The sequence below is a fragment of the Misgurnus anguillicaudatus genome, chromosome 21 (genome assembly GCF_027580225.2).
Source record: "Misgurnus anguillicaudatus chromosome 21, ASM2758022v2, whole genome shotgun sequence".
NCBI lineage: Eukaryota > Metazoa > Chordata > Actinopteri > Cypriniformes > Cobitidae > Misgurnus > Misgurnus anguillicaudatus.
Genome location: NC_073357.2, coordinates 58141103 through 58154163, shown reverse-complemented (window position 1 = coordinate 58154163; position 13061 = coordinate 58141103). Strand labels below are relative to the sequence as shown.

Below are 13061 nucleotides of genomic sequence, written 5' to 3'. Positions count from 1 at the left end.
GCCTCTCATCTGAATGAGTCTCTAGGTGCCTTTTAAGCACAGATGCCAAAACAAACTTCTTATCGCACTGATCGCAGCTAAACGGCCTGTCGTTCGAGTGAAAGCGCAGATGAACTCTGAGATCTTTTGCACGTGTGTAACTTTTATCACACAGATGGCATGAGAAAGGTCTCTCACCTGTATGAAGTCGTACGTGACACCTAAAATTTTCTTTTTGTGTAAAGCTCTTATCACACAGATGGCACGAGTAAGGCTTCTCACCTGTATGAACTCGTATGTGACACTTGAGCTGTACTTGTTGCGCAAAAGTCTTTTCACACTGAGGGCACCTGAAAGGTTTCTCTCCAGTGTGAACTCGTATGTGAATCTGAAGATTTTTTTTACATGAGAAACTCTTTTCACAATGAGTGCAGGTGTACGGCTTATCACCAGTGTGGTGTCTCACATGATCATTAAAGTATCTCTTCTGTGAAAAACTCTTTCCACACTGAGGGCATAAAAACAACTCATGTGACTCATGTGTCTGACGGTGAGTTATCATATGCTGCTGAAGATATCCTTTACATGAGAAACTCTTTCCACATTGAGGGCAAATGTACGACCTTTCAGTACTGTGAGTCTTTATGTGATAATTAAGTCTTCCTTTACTAATGAAACCTTTATTACAATGAGGGCAGGCAAATGGCCTCTCACCTGTGTGACTCATCATGTGACGCCTAAGTTCACATTTTTGGATAAAAGTCTTCTCACAACGAGAGCATGCGTGGGGCCTCTCACCAGTGTGAATTTTTAGGTGATGTGTTAGGTGCCCTTTTAGTGAGAAAGTCTTATCACAAAGATGGCATGCGAAAACATTTTTGGCTTTAACTCCTTCTTGAGGGGAATTTTCATCAGTTTCTAAGCAGCTGTCAGTCATAAAATTGTGGTCCTGATGTTTATCCTTTACTTCACTGTGTTCTTGACCTTCATCATTCACTTCCACAAAGTCTGAAATAAACACAGTAACATTTATAAAACTGAAAGCAAATTTAATATCAGAATGCAAAAAAAAAACAGAAAATCAAATTCTGTCATATTCAATACCATCACATTTATTTACATCTGTGACCTGGGAGCACAAAACCCGTAATAAGCAGCACAGGTATATTTGTAGTAATAGTCGACAATACATTCTATGGGTCAAAGTGATTTATTTTTTTATGCCAAAAATCATTAGGATATTAAGTAAACATGATGTTCCATTAAGATATTTTGTAAAGAAATGCATCATTTTTTTTTAATATATCATTAGTAAAACATGTTGCTAAGGTCAACTTTAAAAAGGCGATTTTCTCAATATTAAAATTTTTTGCACCATTTCATCTCAGCCAAATATTGTCCTATCCTAAAATACAATCAGGTGATGTTTAAAGGGACAATAAGTAGGATTTACCCCATCTAGTGGTGAAATTGTATTTTGCATTCATAGTGCTCTCTAGCGCCTCGCTTTTCCAAATGCGCGTTGCAGCTACGCTAGCCATTATGTAATCACTGATCTCCTTGTCCGTTTCAGCTGGTTCACGTGTTCTAAATGAAAACGCATTGTGGAAATGCGTTGGTAGGCTAGTGCTTTTTGTCCCTCTCGGCTATTATAGATTATCAGTATGGCGGAACGACATGGAAGCCTCCTTGGACTTACCCGTTCAATGTAAGGATAGAGGAGAAATTCTAAGCTTACAAAGAAAAGTCAGATCACTGGCAGAGGTCATTTGACACCAACGAGGACAAAATAAGAACGTACTGTCAGGATAAGTGAGTTAAAAGAGAGTTTAATTTGAAGTAAAAGCTACCCTAAAGAAATAAGCTTTAAGGAAGGATTTAAAAAAAACCCTACTTACTGTCCCTTTAAATATAAATTATAAACTGATGGCTGGTTTTGTGGACCAGGGTAATATTTATGCATTTAGCAGATGCATTTATCCAAAGCAACTTAAAGTGCATTATGAGATATACTTTATATCAGATGTGTTCCCCGGATTTAAACCCATAAGCTATACAGCAGGGCTAGTCAACTGGCGGCCCGCAGGCCAAATGCGGCCCTCCAATCATTTTTATCTGGCCCGCCCGTCATCTCTGTCTGATTTAAAATCAGCATGGTTACTTTAAAACCGAGAGGAGAGTCGGAAAGGGGCTGCGTGGGGTGCCAACAATCTGCAGGTGTGTAATTATCAGATCCAATTTGAGCTTTAGATGCATTAAAAAATAAACTTGTGCGTCTACACCACATGTGACACGCCAACCGGAAGTAATGTATTTCACTGTGTCCCAATGCAAAACACTGTGTGCAAGGTGAAAATAATTAATACTTTTTTGTTTCACTTCATCAGTAACACTTTAATCCTATAAAAACTATTAATTACTGATAAGTAAATGTTTTAAGTATAAATATATTCATAGATTAAAGGCTCTTGCACTGGAATGAGCGTCTCTCCCATGTTGACACGGATTTACAATTAAACTAAAATTTCATTACAACTGCCACTAGAGGGCGAACTCCAACAGTCGTGTCCAAATGTAGTGTACAATGGAAAGGTGGTTTAGCCTATATAGCTTTAAAATATTATTAAAAAAAAACAAAGTGTAATTTTAGTCATTAAAAGAAGACTTAGCTATACAGTATGTTGTGAATACTTAAAATGTAACAATTTATAAAAGTTAAACAATTATAAATCAAATCTAACAATAATATTATACAGCTCTAATGGTTTTATAACCAAAGCTTGACACTTTTATAAACTTTAGCAGTTATTAATGATAAATGAAGATTAGACACAAACCTCTTTGTTGTTGAGTATGTTGAGGTGTTATTATGAATGATTCAGGATCAGTCTCCTCTTTAACACACTCCATCATTACAACAGTGGATCAGAATAGTAGAGTAGTTGAATGTGTTGTGACAGCAGCTGCTTGTTTGACTTCTTCACAGTATTTATAGATGAACTATAATCAAATAAACATAAAGGGTTAACAATGACAGAATCTTCAATGTAATAACATGATGTTTACTCTGTGGTCTACAACACAAACTCTCAGCACTTGTGTTATTCATCATGGTTTTAAAACAACTTTCATTTCAAAGGTCTTGTGGTGTTGTGTAATATAGAAATACATAAACACGTTTCATATTAGGAGTTGCTCTGAACAGGTTAGGGCTGCACATTATTGTAGAAAAGCAGTATGCAGTAACTTACTAAATGATAGGGCTGGGTATCGATGTTCCAAATCGATTCGATTTCGATTCTCGATTCAATTTTCGATTCCGGTTCTTGGGTCGCTTTTTATACTTGATTCAACTCAATGAATATATATTTTATACAAATACTATATTAATAAAAAAGAACAGTGAACAGCAGTTTACAAGTGGGTAATTAATAAAAAGAAATTAAAAGACACAACACTATCGTCGTCGTCTTGCTTGTGAAATCTAAAATGCTTCCATACTTCTGACTTTTTATGTGAAGGTGGCATCAATGTCGGTGAAACACATAAACTGCCATTTTAAGCACTGAATGAATAAATGACAGGCGTTAATCTTATGTTCAATGTTTGCGGAAATAAATATGAAAGAAAAGATTGATTCTGCTCTTTGAGAATCGATTTTGAATTGACCACATTTTAAAAAACGATTAATCGAAAAATCTATTTTTTTGCCCAGCCCTACTAAATGATTGAATTAAATATATTCAATACAATAATTCTTTAAGTTTTTCAAATCAATTTAAATAATTAAAAATATATTTAAAAACTGAAAATTATATAACAAACATGTTTCACATCTTTCTGGGAAAAGAAAGTAAGACTCTCTCACTCTCTCTGTACCGAAAACGTATATAATTTTATAAAGTATTAAAATCATTTCGTTATTGCAGACAGTGTGTGCTGTGATATGCTCATCTGTGATATTTTGCATTTATATCGATATATCCTGCTGCCCTAGAACACATCAAATTAGTGAGCTGTGATATTATGCAGTATTTAAGCTTAATTTGCATGTGTGGTAGCCACAAGACATCAAACTTCATAAACCATGGAGAGGGTTTAGTTACTTAATATTCATATTACCGATTGACTATTATGGGATTCTCAGTGATTGGTGAATGATTTACTGATAGAAAATAGTGCGGTAACAGTACACCTTACAATTTGTTAACAAATGAATGAACAAAATGAACAATTCTTCTATAGGATTTATTCATCTTAGTTCAATGTTAATTTTGGCATTTACCAATTCAATTATCAAATAAAAAAAGACGTAACTGCTAACATAAATAAAGCACCAACAACTAACATGAATAACTGTATTGACATTAACTAACATTAACATTAGTTATACCACGGGTCTGTTGAATGTTGCATTCTGATTGGCTGAGAAATGTTCTATGGGTGTTGATTATTTTTCTGTAAACCGCACACCTATCTTTTCAAATGTCTTAAAAATAGACACCAGAGCAATGTTTGTGGTAACCGTGGTATAAGAGGAATGATTGACTCCGGTCCTTTGAACTATTTGAAAATTATGCACACCTGCTGTGTAAAGGCACTCCGCTTCGCGTCGTGCCGCATTACCACCTTGGTGTGCATTATTTTCTTATAATTCAATGGCCCGTCGTCAATTATTCCTTACATATTTTGTCTCAAGATTCCAACAGTATTAAGGTATGTTGTAATTGTAAATACTACTTAAATGTCATAATATAAGGCTAAGTACAGGCTTAAGATAAACCCTGTCTGGATACCACCCCATAAGATATGTGACTAAACTAGGTTAAATTAATTTTAAAATAAAAGGGTAAATAAGATGTTGAATTCACATACATCTGGAGTGAATGGTAAGATTTTCAAGGAATTAATATTTCAATTTTGATCTGCAATGTACTATAAAAAGTATGGATGTGAATCCATACTTACATTCCTCAAAAATCTTTAAAAAAAAAACACTCTCTAAAAACCTCATTAGCAGGTCTGAAAAAGAAAGTAAAGATTTTTTTCTTCATGTTTTTATGTTTGTTTCAGAGAACAAACCCAACCCATTGCAGTTGTTCAAGAGTACTTCACAATAAAGTATTACAATATTCTAATATTATCAAAAATTGCTTCGGTAACATTTAAGTTATTAGACGACATTTGTTAAATATGTAATAATATTTCATTTTGTTTTATTTACCTCAACACACAACAACATCAATCTTCCCTCAACCGAAAGACGAGCAACAGCGCACTCCTTATGACGTCACCACACGACAGGCTCCGAGAACCAAAATAAAAGTCCCTATTTTGGAAGGATGCGATACAGTACTACGTTTTGTAAATTATGATAAATCTATAGAGATACACTTTTTTATTATTAATCTAATATTGCAAATTGCCAAGTTCCACATTTATACATTTTAAATTTTGAAAGCTAAAACTCTCTTGTTTTTATTAAAGAGTTTTAAAAATAGCTCACTTCAATCAAGATGTCAATGCATAATAAGCCTTAAAAACGATGTCTTTCTGTAATCCATTTCCATTTTTTTTATGTCCTATTCTCTTTATGATCAACACATTTGATTTTATATATATTTGATTTATATGATATATCATCACCCCTAGTCGTTCTGTTTTGTATCTTTTTTGTTGTTGTTGTTATAATTTGTCATTATGTGTTACCTGTACCTTGTTTTGAGCTTCAAAGAATAAATGAATAAATAAATAAAAGCCCCTTGTAAAAAAAGTCCCTGTCAACTTGCTTGACAATTCTGCATATGTACATGACATACAGAGTATTAAAATGACATTCCCTCAAGTCTGCATTATACAACATTCCACAAAACTATAAGAAAAAATAAGTAATATACAGTGTTTAAAAATGAGGAGAATACATTGCGGCACATAAAAGTAGAGTTTATTTAAAGTTTGTTTACATTATAGTGCAAACAATGTGCAGATGGGATAGCAGCATTTGTATAAAAACTGGAGGGTTGCAGTTCAGTACATCTGAGGTCAGAGTTCAGCTTCATCCTCTTTACAGGAGTATTGATGATAATCAGAGGAGGCCATTAGGTGTGTGCTCTTTGAACGTCAACAACAATATATGAAAAGTTCAGATGAAAAGCTGCTTATTGCCATATACAGTAAAAATAAGTAAAAATAAGATAACTATTGTAAACTAATGCTTTCGATGCTCATACTTTAGCGCCATCAAATCAGCAAATCCCCCATTAATTAACAAAACGCTACGTAACAAGAAATCATACCAGACGCACTTAGAAAATTCTCCATCTGATCTCTTCTTAATATTATATTAACATAATATTATGTCACAACATAATGCCAAGTAAGACAATATAACGCTGCACAATTCTGGTCACTGATGAGGTGCAACACTGTGTGAGTCCCGGTAGAAAAGGGGTAACCATGGATTTGAAGTTCCACTCTTTGTGGACAGCACTTTTCTCTGTGAGATATACAGTCACTTGTGTTTTATCAGCTTCATAAACTCAATAAAACTCTCTCCACAATCTGAGCACTTTCAGGATTTTTCTTCATGGATCTTTTGGTGTCGCCTCAGGTCTGTGCCTCTCAGAAAGGCTTTATCACACACAGAGCACACATGGTTTTTCACACCTGTATGTGTTTTCTGGTGTACTTTAACTTTTTTGAGTGACAGAAAACTCTTCCCACAAACAGAACACAAATACGGCCTCTCACCTGAATGAATCTGAAGGTGCTCTTTTAGCAAAGCTGCTGTAACAAACTTCTTATCGCACTGATCACAGCTAAACGGCCTATCATTTAAGTGATAGCGCAGATGAACTCTGAGGTCTTTTGCACGTGGGAAACTCTTATCACACAGATGACATGAAAAAGGTCTCTCACCTGTATGAAGTCGTATGTGACACTTAAGATTATCTTTTTGTGTAAAGCTCTTATCACACAGATGGCACGAGAAAGGCTTCTCACCTGTATGAATTCGTATGTGATACCGAAGCTGTACTTGTTGTTTAAAGCTCTTATCACACTGAGGGCACGTGAAAGGTTTCTCTCCAGTGTGAACTCGTATGTGAATCTGTAGATGCGATTTACATGAGAAAAACTTTCCACAATGAGAGCAGGTGTACGGCCCATCAATAGTGTGACTTCTCACATGAGTATTAAAGGATCCCTTTTGTGAAAAACTCTTTCCGCACTGAGGGCATAAAAAAGACTTATGTGGCTTTTGTGTTTGATTGTGAGTTATCATATGCTTCTGAAGATATCCTTTACACGTGTAAGTCTTTCCACATTGAGGGCAGATGTACGACCTTTCAGTACTGTGAGTCTTTAAGTGAATATTAAGTCTTACTTTGCTAATGAAACGTTTATCACACTGAGGACAGGGAAAAGGCTTCTCACCTGTGTGAATCATCATGTGATCCCTAAGTTCACATTTTTGGATAAAAGTCTTCTCACAGTGGGAGCATGCGTGAGGCCTGTCACCAGTGTGAATCCTTAGGTGATACCTTAGATACCCTTTATGTGAGAAAGTCTTACCACAAAGATGGCACTCAAAAACATTTTTGACTTTTACTCTTTCTTGAGATGAATTCTCATCAGTTTCTGAGCAGCTGTCAGTCATAAAATTGTGGTCCTGACGTTCGTCTTTAATTTCATTGTGTTCTTGATCTTCCTCATTCACAAAGTCTGAAATAAACAGTAATATTTATAAAAAAAATGTCTTATTCTTAAGAAATTCTAATTGTCATATTCAATCACATTACACGTACACATATTTATTTACGTGTGACCTGTTATTTATAATAAATGAAGATTAGACACAAACCTCTTTGTTGTTGAGTGTGTTGAGATGTTATTGTGAATGATTCAGGATCAGTCTCCTCTTTAACACACTCCATCATTTCAACAGTGGATCAGAATAGTAGAGTAGTTGAATGTGTTGTGACAGCAGCTGCTTGTTTGTCTTCTTCACAGTATTTATAGATGAACTATGATCAAATAAACATAAAGGGTAAACAATGACAGAATCTTTAATGTAATGACACTGTTTACTCTGTGATCCACAACACAAACTCTCAGCACTTGTGTTGTTCATCATGGCTTTTAAACACTTTTCATTTCAAAGATCTTGTAGCAGTGTGTAATATAGAAATACATAAACACATTTCATTTTAGAAGTTGCTCTGAGAACAGGTTAGGGTGGCACGGTATTAGAAGGAACCTGCGATATTGCTAGACAGCTCGGTATGGTATATAATAATGCTTTAAATTTATGACATCTACACTATAAATGATATAACAACAAACATGTTTCACATTTAATGTGTATTGTGATGTGCACATTTCTGATGTTTGCAATAAATTCAATAGATCTTGCTGTCTTAGAACAGGATAACTTGATTTACATGTGAGGTAACAACAAGACTTAGACATCAAACAACCATGGAGATGATATAGCTATTTAATATTCCTATTAGTGGTTGACTATTGTAGGTTTCTCAATGGTTGGTTCAGTGTTACATGATATACTGATAAATACTGCAATACACTTCCATTAAAAACAACACTATTTCCCAATTTATTAGCACCAATTTGATAAAGAAAATAACAGTATTTTAATAACAGCTGTATTTCCTGGTCTGCACTCATGTGTTTATACATAAAATATGGCAAAAAAAAAAAAAGGTTTAAGTTAACACACATTGAAAATTGTATTATTTAATGTCCAAAGCTATCCACCTTATTTTGAAGGTAAAATAAATCAAGTGTAGTTGGTAAGATTGCTGTGCTTTGGTAAAAGGTATTCAGAAAAAAGTGATCAAAATATCGACCTAAAAAAAATTCTGCACACACTGTAATGGCACTCGTGGCTCTGGTGCGACTACTTGTAAATGTACTTTTTAAAACCTTAAAAGGATTTTACAGTGCTTGCATTATTATTATTTTAATGTCATGTGTCAGCACTTATATTTTTCTACTTAATCATTAAATGGCTTTGAGTTAGTATACAGTCAAGGTTGCACAAAGATGGTTGGGATTTGTAATCCTATGTAGTGGGCCGGTGTTGTGTCGAACTCAGTTCCCCCTATGTTTCCCTTTAGTGTAGTGCTTTTATAGCGTTTTCATCACGTTACATTTAGAAAGATTAAAGATTTGAATTGGTTATACTAAAAAGGCATAATATCATGTATTTTATAATACAATTTATTAAATATTTCATACATTTGACAGTTTTCTATTAAGGTATTTCTTTTAAAATATAGCCTGTCTTTTTCCTTTTTTTCCTTTACTGGTTGTTTTAAAAATGTAATGTTTGCATACATAATTAAATAAATATTATACATATAATATGATTCATACTGTAAAAATAATTGACTTACCATTAAGAACAATACAAATACATTACAGAAATGCACACATATACATCTCAGTAGCCATTAAAACTTTAAATATATAAATAATAAAACCTATAACGTGATAAAAACGCCATAAACACTACACTGAAGGGAAAAATAGGGGGAACAGACTTCGACACAACACCGGTCTGTGCCAAACTGCCGATTTTTTTTTGTCCCAAGCCAGCCCTGAATGTTGATTTATAAACTATGTATATTCCTTAAATCAAAAACAGTTACTCAAAAATAAAAATGTTAAATCAAACATACCTGAATGATTTTAAAAAGAAAGTTCTTATTTGTTCTACATTGTGTGTTCCTGTTTCAGAGGCCAAATGTAAGTTAACTCATTGCATTTAAAGAGAAAACGACTCTCAGTACTTCACAATAAAGTATTACAATATTTTAATATGATCTAAAGTTGCTTCAGTAACATTTAAGTTGTTGGAGTACATTTGTTAATTAAATTATACTTTATATCGTTTTATTTACCTCAAACACAAACAGACACCTCAATCTTCCATCAACTGACTGACGAGCGGCAGCGCACTCCTTATGACGTCACCACACGACATGCCCCGAGAAGCATAATAAAAGTCCCGTTTAAAGTACAAAATCGTAAGTACTGCAGAAATCAAGTACTTTAAATCTGCCGTGAAATTATAAAAAATTGATCTGTGCTCACTCTTTGAGAGATGCACACGTTTTAGGGTTGACTTACAACTGCAGTTCTTTAATGAAAGGTTATATAATGCTTTTTTTTCTAAATAAAAGATTTAAAAGATAAACAGTGCAGATTTACAACCACAGCCTTATTTGCTCCTATTACTAAGAGTGCCAATAATTCTGACCTGGGTGTCTGATATATAATGACAGACATGGGCAGATAAGCCCTTATCTTTTCAACATTAAAAACACCATTCATGAAGTTTAATGAATAGGTATCAATTCAAAAGGAAGAAACACAACAAGATTATAAATGTTGCATGATTTATTTAGAAGTACAATTAAAAATCTTTACAAAAAAATCACTCCATTAAAACAACATGCTCAATATAATGCTACTGTAGATAATACACTGAAATTAATTATTTGGGTAGTAATTCAGACGTGAGGCTTATCTACATTTCACATCATGGGCTTGGACCTGAAAACTCTTAAGGGCTTTTCACACTGCGCTTAACCCCAGATTATCTTCACCCCTTTTAGGTTATGGAGCGTTTCAGACTTGTAATTTAGAAGCAGGGTTAACCCGCATGTAGTGCAAGACGCAGACTTTGGGAATGCAGTGTGAAACAACAGATCATGAATACCCAGAGTTATCTCTTAACCCCTGGTTATGTATGAACAGTACGTGTGAAACAGACATATCAGTTTAAGTATTTAAAACAAATTTATTTTCATTTTCACCATGATGCGTACGCACCACCCCCCATGCTTGCCCCGCCTCTGATTAATCAAGAACTTGTTCTTAAGACCTTTGAAGTACTCAAACTGAAAATTTGACAAAACTGCACATCACTAGTATGAACTTCCATGTGAAACTTAAGGTTTTTCTTATTTTTATAACTTTTACCACACACATCGCATGAGAAAAGCCTCTTATCTGTATGAATTTGCATGTGATATTTAAGATATTCTTTAATTTTAAAACTTTTACCACACACATCGCATGAGAAAGGCCTCTCATCTGTATGCACTTGCATGTGATATTTAAGATAATCTTTAATTTTATATCTTTTACCACACACATCGCATGAGAAAGGGCTCTCACCTGTATGAATTCGTATGTGATGCGTTAAAGGTCTCTTGTTTTGAAAACTCTTATCACACTGAGGGCATTTAAAAGGTTTCTCGCCAGTGTGAATGCGTATGTGTTTCTGTAGACTTCCTTTAAATGAGAAACCCTTTTCACATTGAGGGCAGATGTACGGCCTTTCAGTACTGTGAGTCTTTATGTGAACATTAAGTGTTGCTTTATTAATGAAACTTTTATCACACTGAGGGCAAGCAAAAGGCCTCTCACCTGTGTGACTCCTCATGTGATCCACCAGTTTACTTTTATGGATGAAGATCTTCTCACAGTGGGAGCAAGCGTAAGACCTCTCACCGGTATGAATCTTTATGTGTTGCATTAGGTACCCTTTTTTTGTGTATGTCTTACCACAATGATGGCATGCAAAAAATTTTTTTGCTTTAACTCTTTCTTGATGAGAATTCTTATCAGTTTCTGAGCAGCTGGCAGTCGTATAATTGTGGTCCTGATGTTCATCCTTCAGGTCTTTGCATTCTTGACCTTCCTCTTTCACTTCCACAAAGTCTGAGAAAGCAAATTTATTATTAAAATGCAAAAAAAGAATTCTGTGAAATTCAATACCATCACATAAACTTTTGTTTACATTTATGCATTTGACAGAGGCTTTAATCCAAAGGAACTTGCAGCTTTCATTATAAGGTATACTTTTTATCAGCATTATACAGCTCTTATGTTTTTATAACCGGAGTCTGACACTTTTGAAAACATTAACAGTTATTAATGATAAATGAAGATTAGACACAAACCTCTTTGTTGTTGAGTATGTTGAGGTGTTATTGTGAATGATTCAGGATCAGTCTCCTCTTTAACACACTCCATCATTACAACAGTGGATCAGAATAGTAGAGTAGTTGAATGTGTTGTGACAGCAGCTGCTTGTTTGACTTCTTCACAGTATTTATAGATGAACTATAATCAAATAAACATAAAGGGTAAACAATGACAGAATCTTCAATGTAATAACATGAAACTGTTTACTCTGTAATCTACAACACAAACTCTCAGCACTTGTGTTTTTCATCATGGATAAAGCACTTTTTATTTCATAGGTCTTGTGGCGGTGTGTAATATAGAAATACACATTTCATTTTAGTGGTTGCTCTCAGAACAGGTTTGGGCTGCATGATATTGAAAGGAACATGCAATATGCTGTAATTTGCTAGTCAGTTCAATATATGATATGTGATACAATAACACTTTACGTTTATTGCATCTATACTAAAAGCTATATAACAACATACATGTTTTACATTCAATGTGTATTGCGATGTGCACATTTGTGATGTTTGCAATAATTTCGATAGATCTTGCTGTCCTAGAACAAGTAAACTTGATTTGCATGCGAGGCAGCTACAAGACTCACACATCAAACTTCATGAACCATAGAGAGGATTTAGTTACTATTCATATTCATATTAGTGGTTGACTACTGTATGTTTCTCAATAGTAGTGTTAGTGTTATAATATACTGATCAACACTGCAATACACTTCTGTTAAAACAGCATTATTTCACAATTTATTAGCACCAGTTTGTTAAAAGAATTTAACAGCTTTATTTCCCCGATTGCACTGATGTGTGAATAGATAACACATGAAGTAATATTAATACATTTAAATGTATCGGAAAGTTTTACCTAGTGTTTGTTTAGATTTAAATTGTTTCTATTTCATGTTTCTGTTTGCAGTATTGATGCAGTATCCAGATATTTTACTCCGGTATCACATTTGACAAAGCCACAGACATTCTGTCTTCTTTTTGATTTGCTGAAACCACAAGAAAACTGAAACGTTTGGGTTAACAATACAAAAATCAATTTTCACAATTAGAATAATT

At 34.2% G+C, this 13061-nt stretch overlaps 2 protein-coding genes across 5 annotated transcripts in view; both read right to left on the bottom strand.

The window, feature by feature from the left end:
- LOC129452210 (uncharacterized) overlaps window positions 1-10006 on the bottom strand; it is a 44074-nt gene extending 34068 nt beyond the window's left edge. The window contains exons 1-3 of one of the 4 annotated variants that reach the window (XM_055215940.2): window positions 9903-10006; window positions 7841-8003; window positions 6245-7701 (exon numbers count right to left, since the gene is read on the bottom strand). In XM_055215940.2, the coding sequence (XP_055071915.2) occupies window positions 6551-7701; window positions 7841-7916 (1227 nt within the window). In that variant the 5' untranslated portion in view covers window positions 7917-8003; window positions 9903-10006 and the 3' untranslated portion in view covers window positions 6245-6550. Of the gene's footprint in view, window positions 1-2816; window positions 3015-6244; window positions 7702-7840; window positions 8004-9902 lie in introns of those variants that run through there. The other 3 variants (XM_073859504.1, XM_073859503.1, XM_073859502.1) reach the window with 3 other exon arrangements.
- LOC141353071 (uncharacterized) overlaps window positions 1-13061 on the bottom strand; it is a 121954-nt gene that overhangs the window by 16333 nt on the left and 92560 nt on the right. The gene's annotated exons all lie outside the window — the stretch shown is intronic.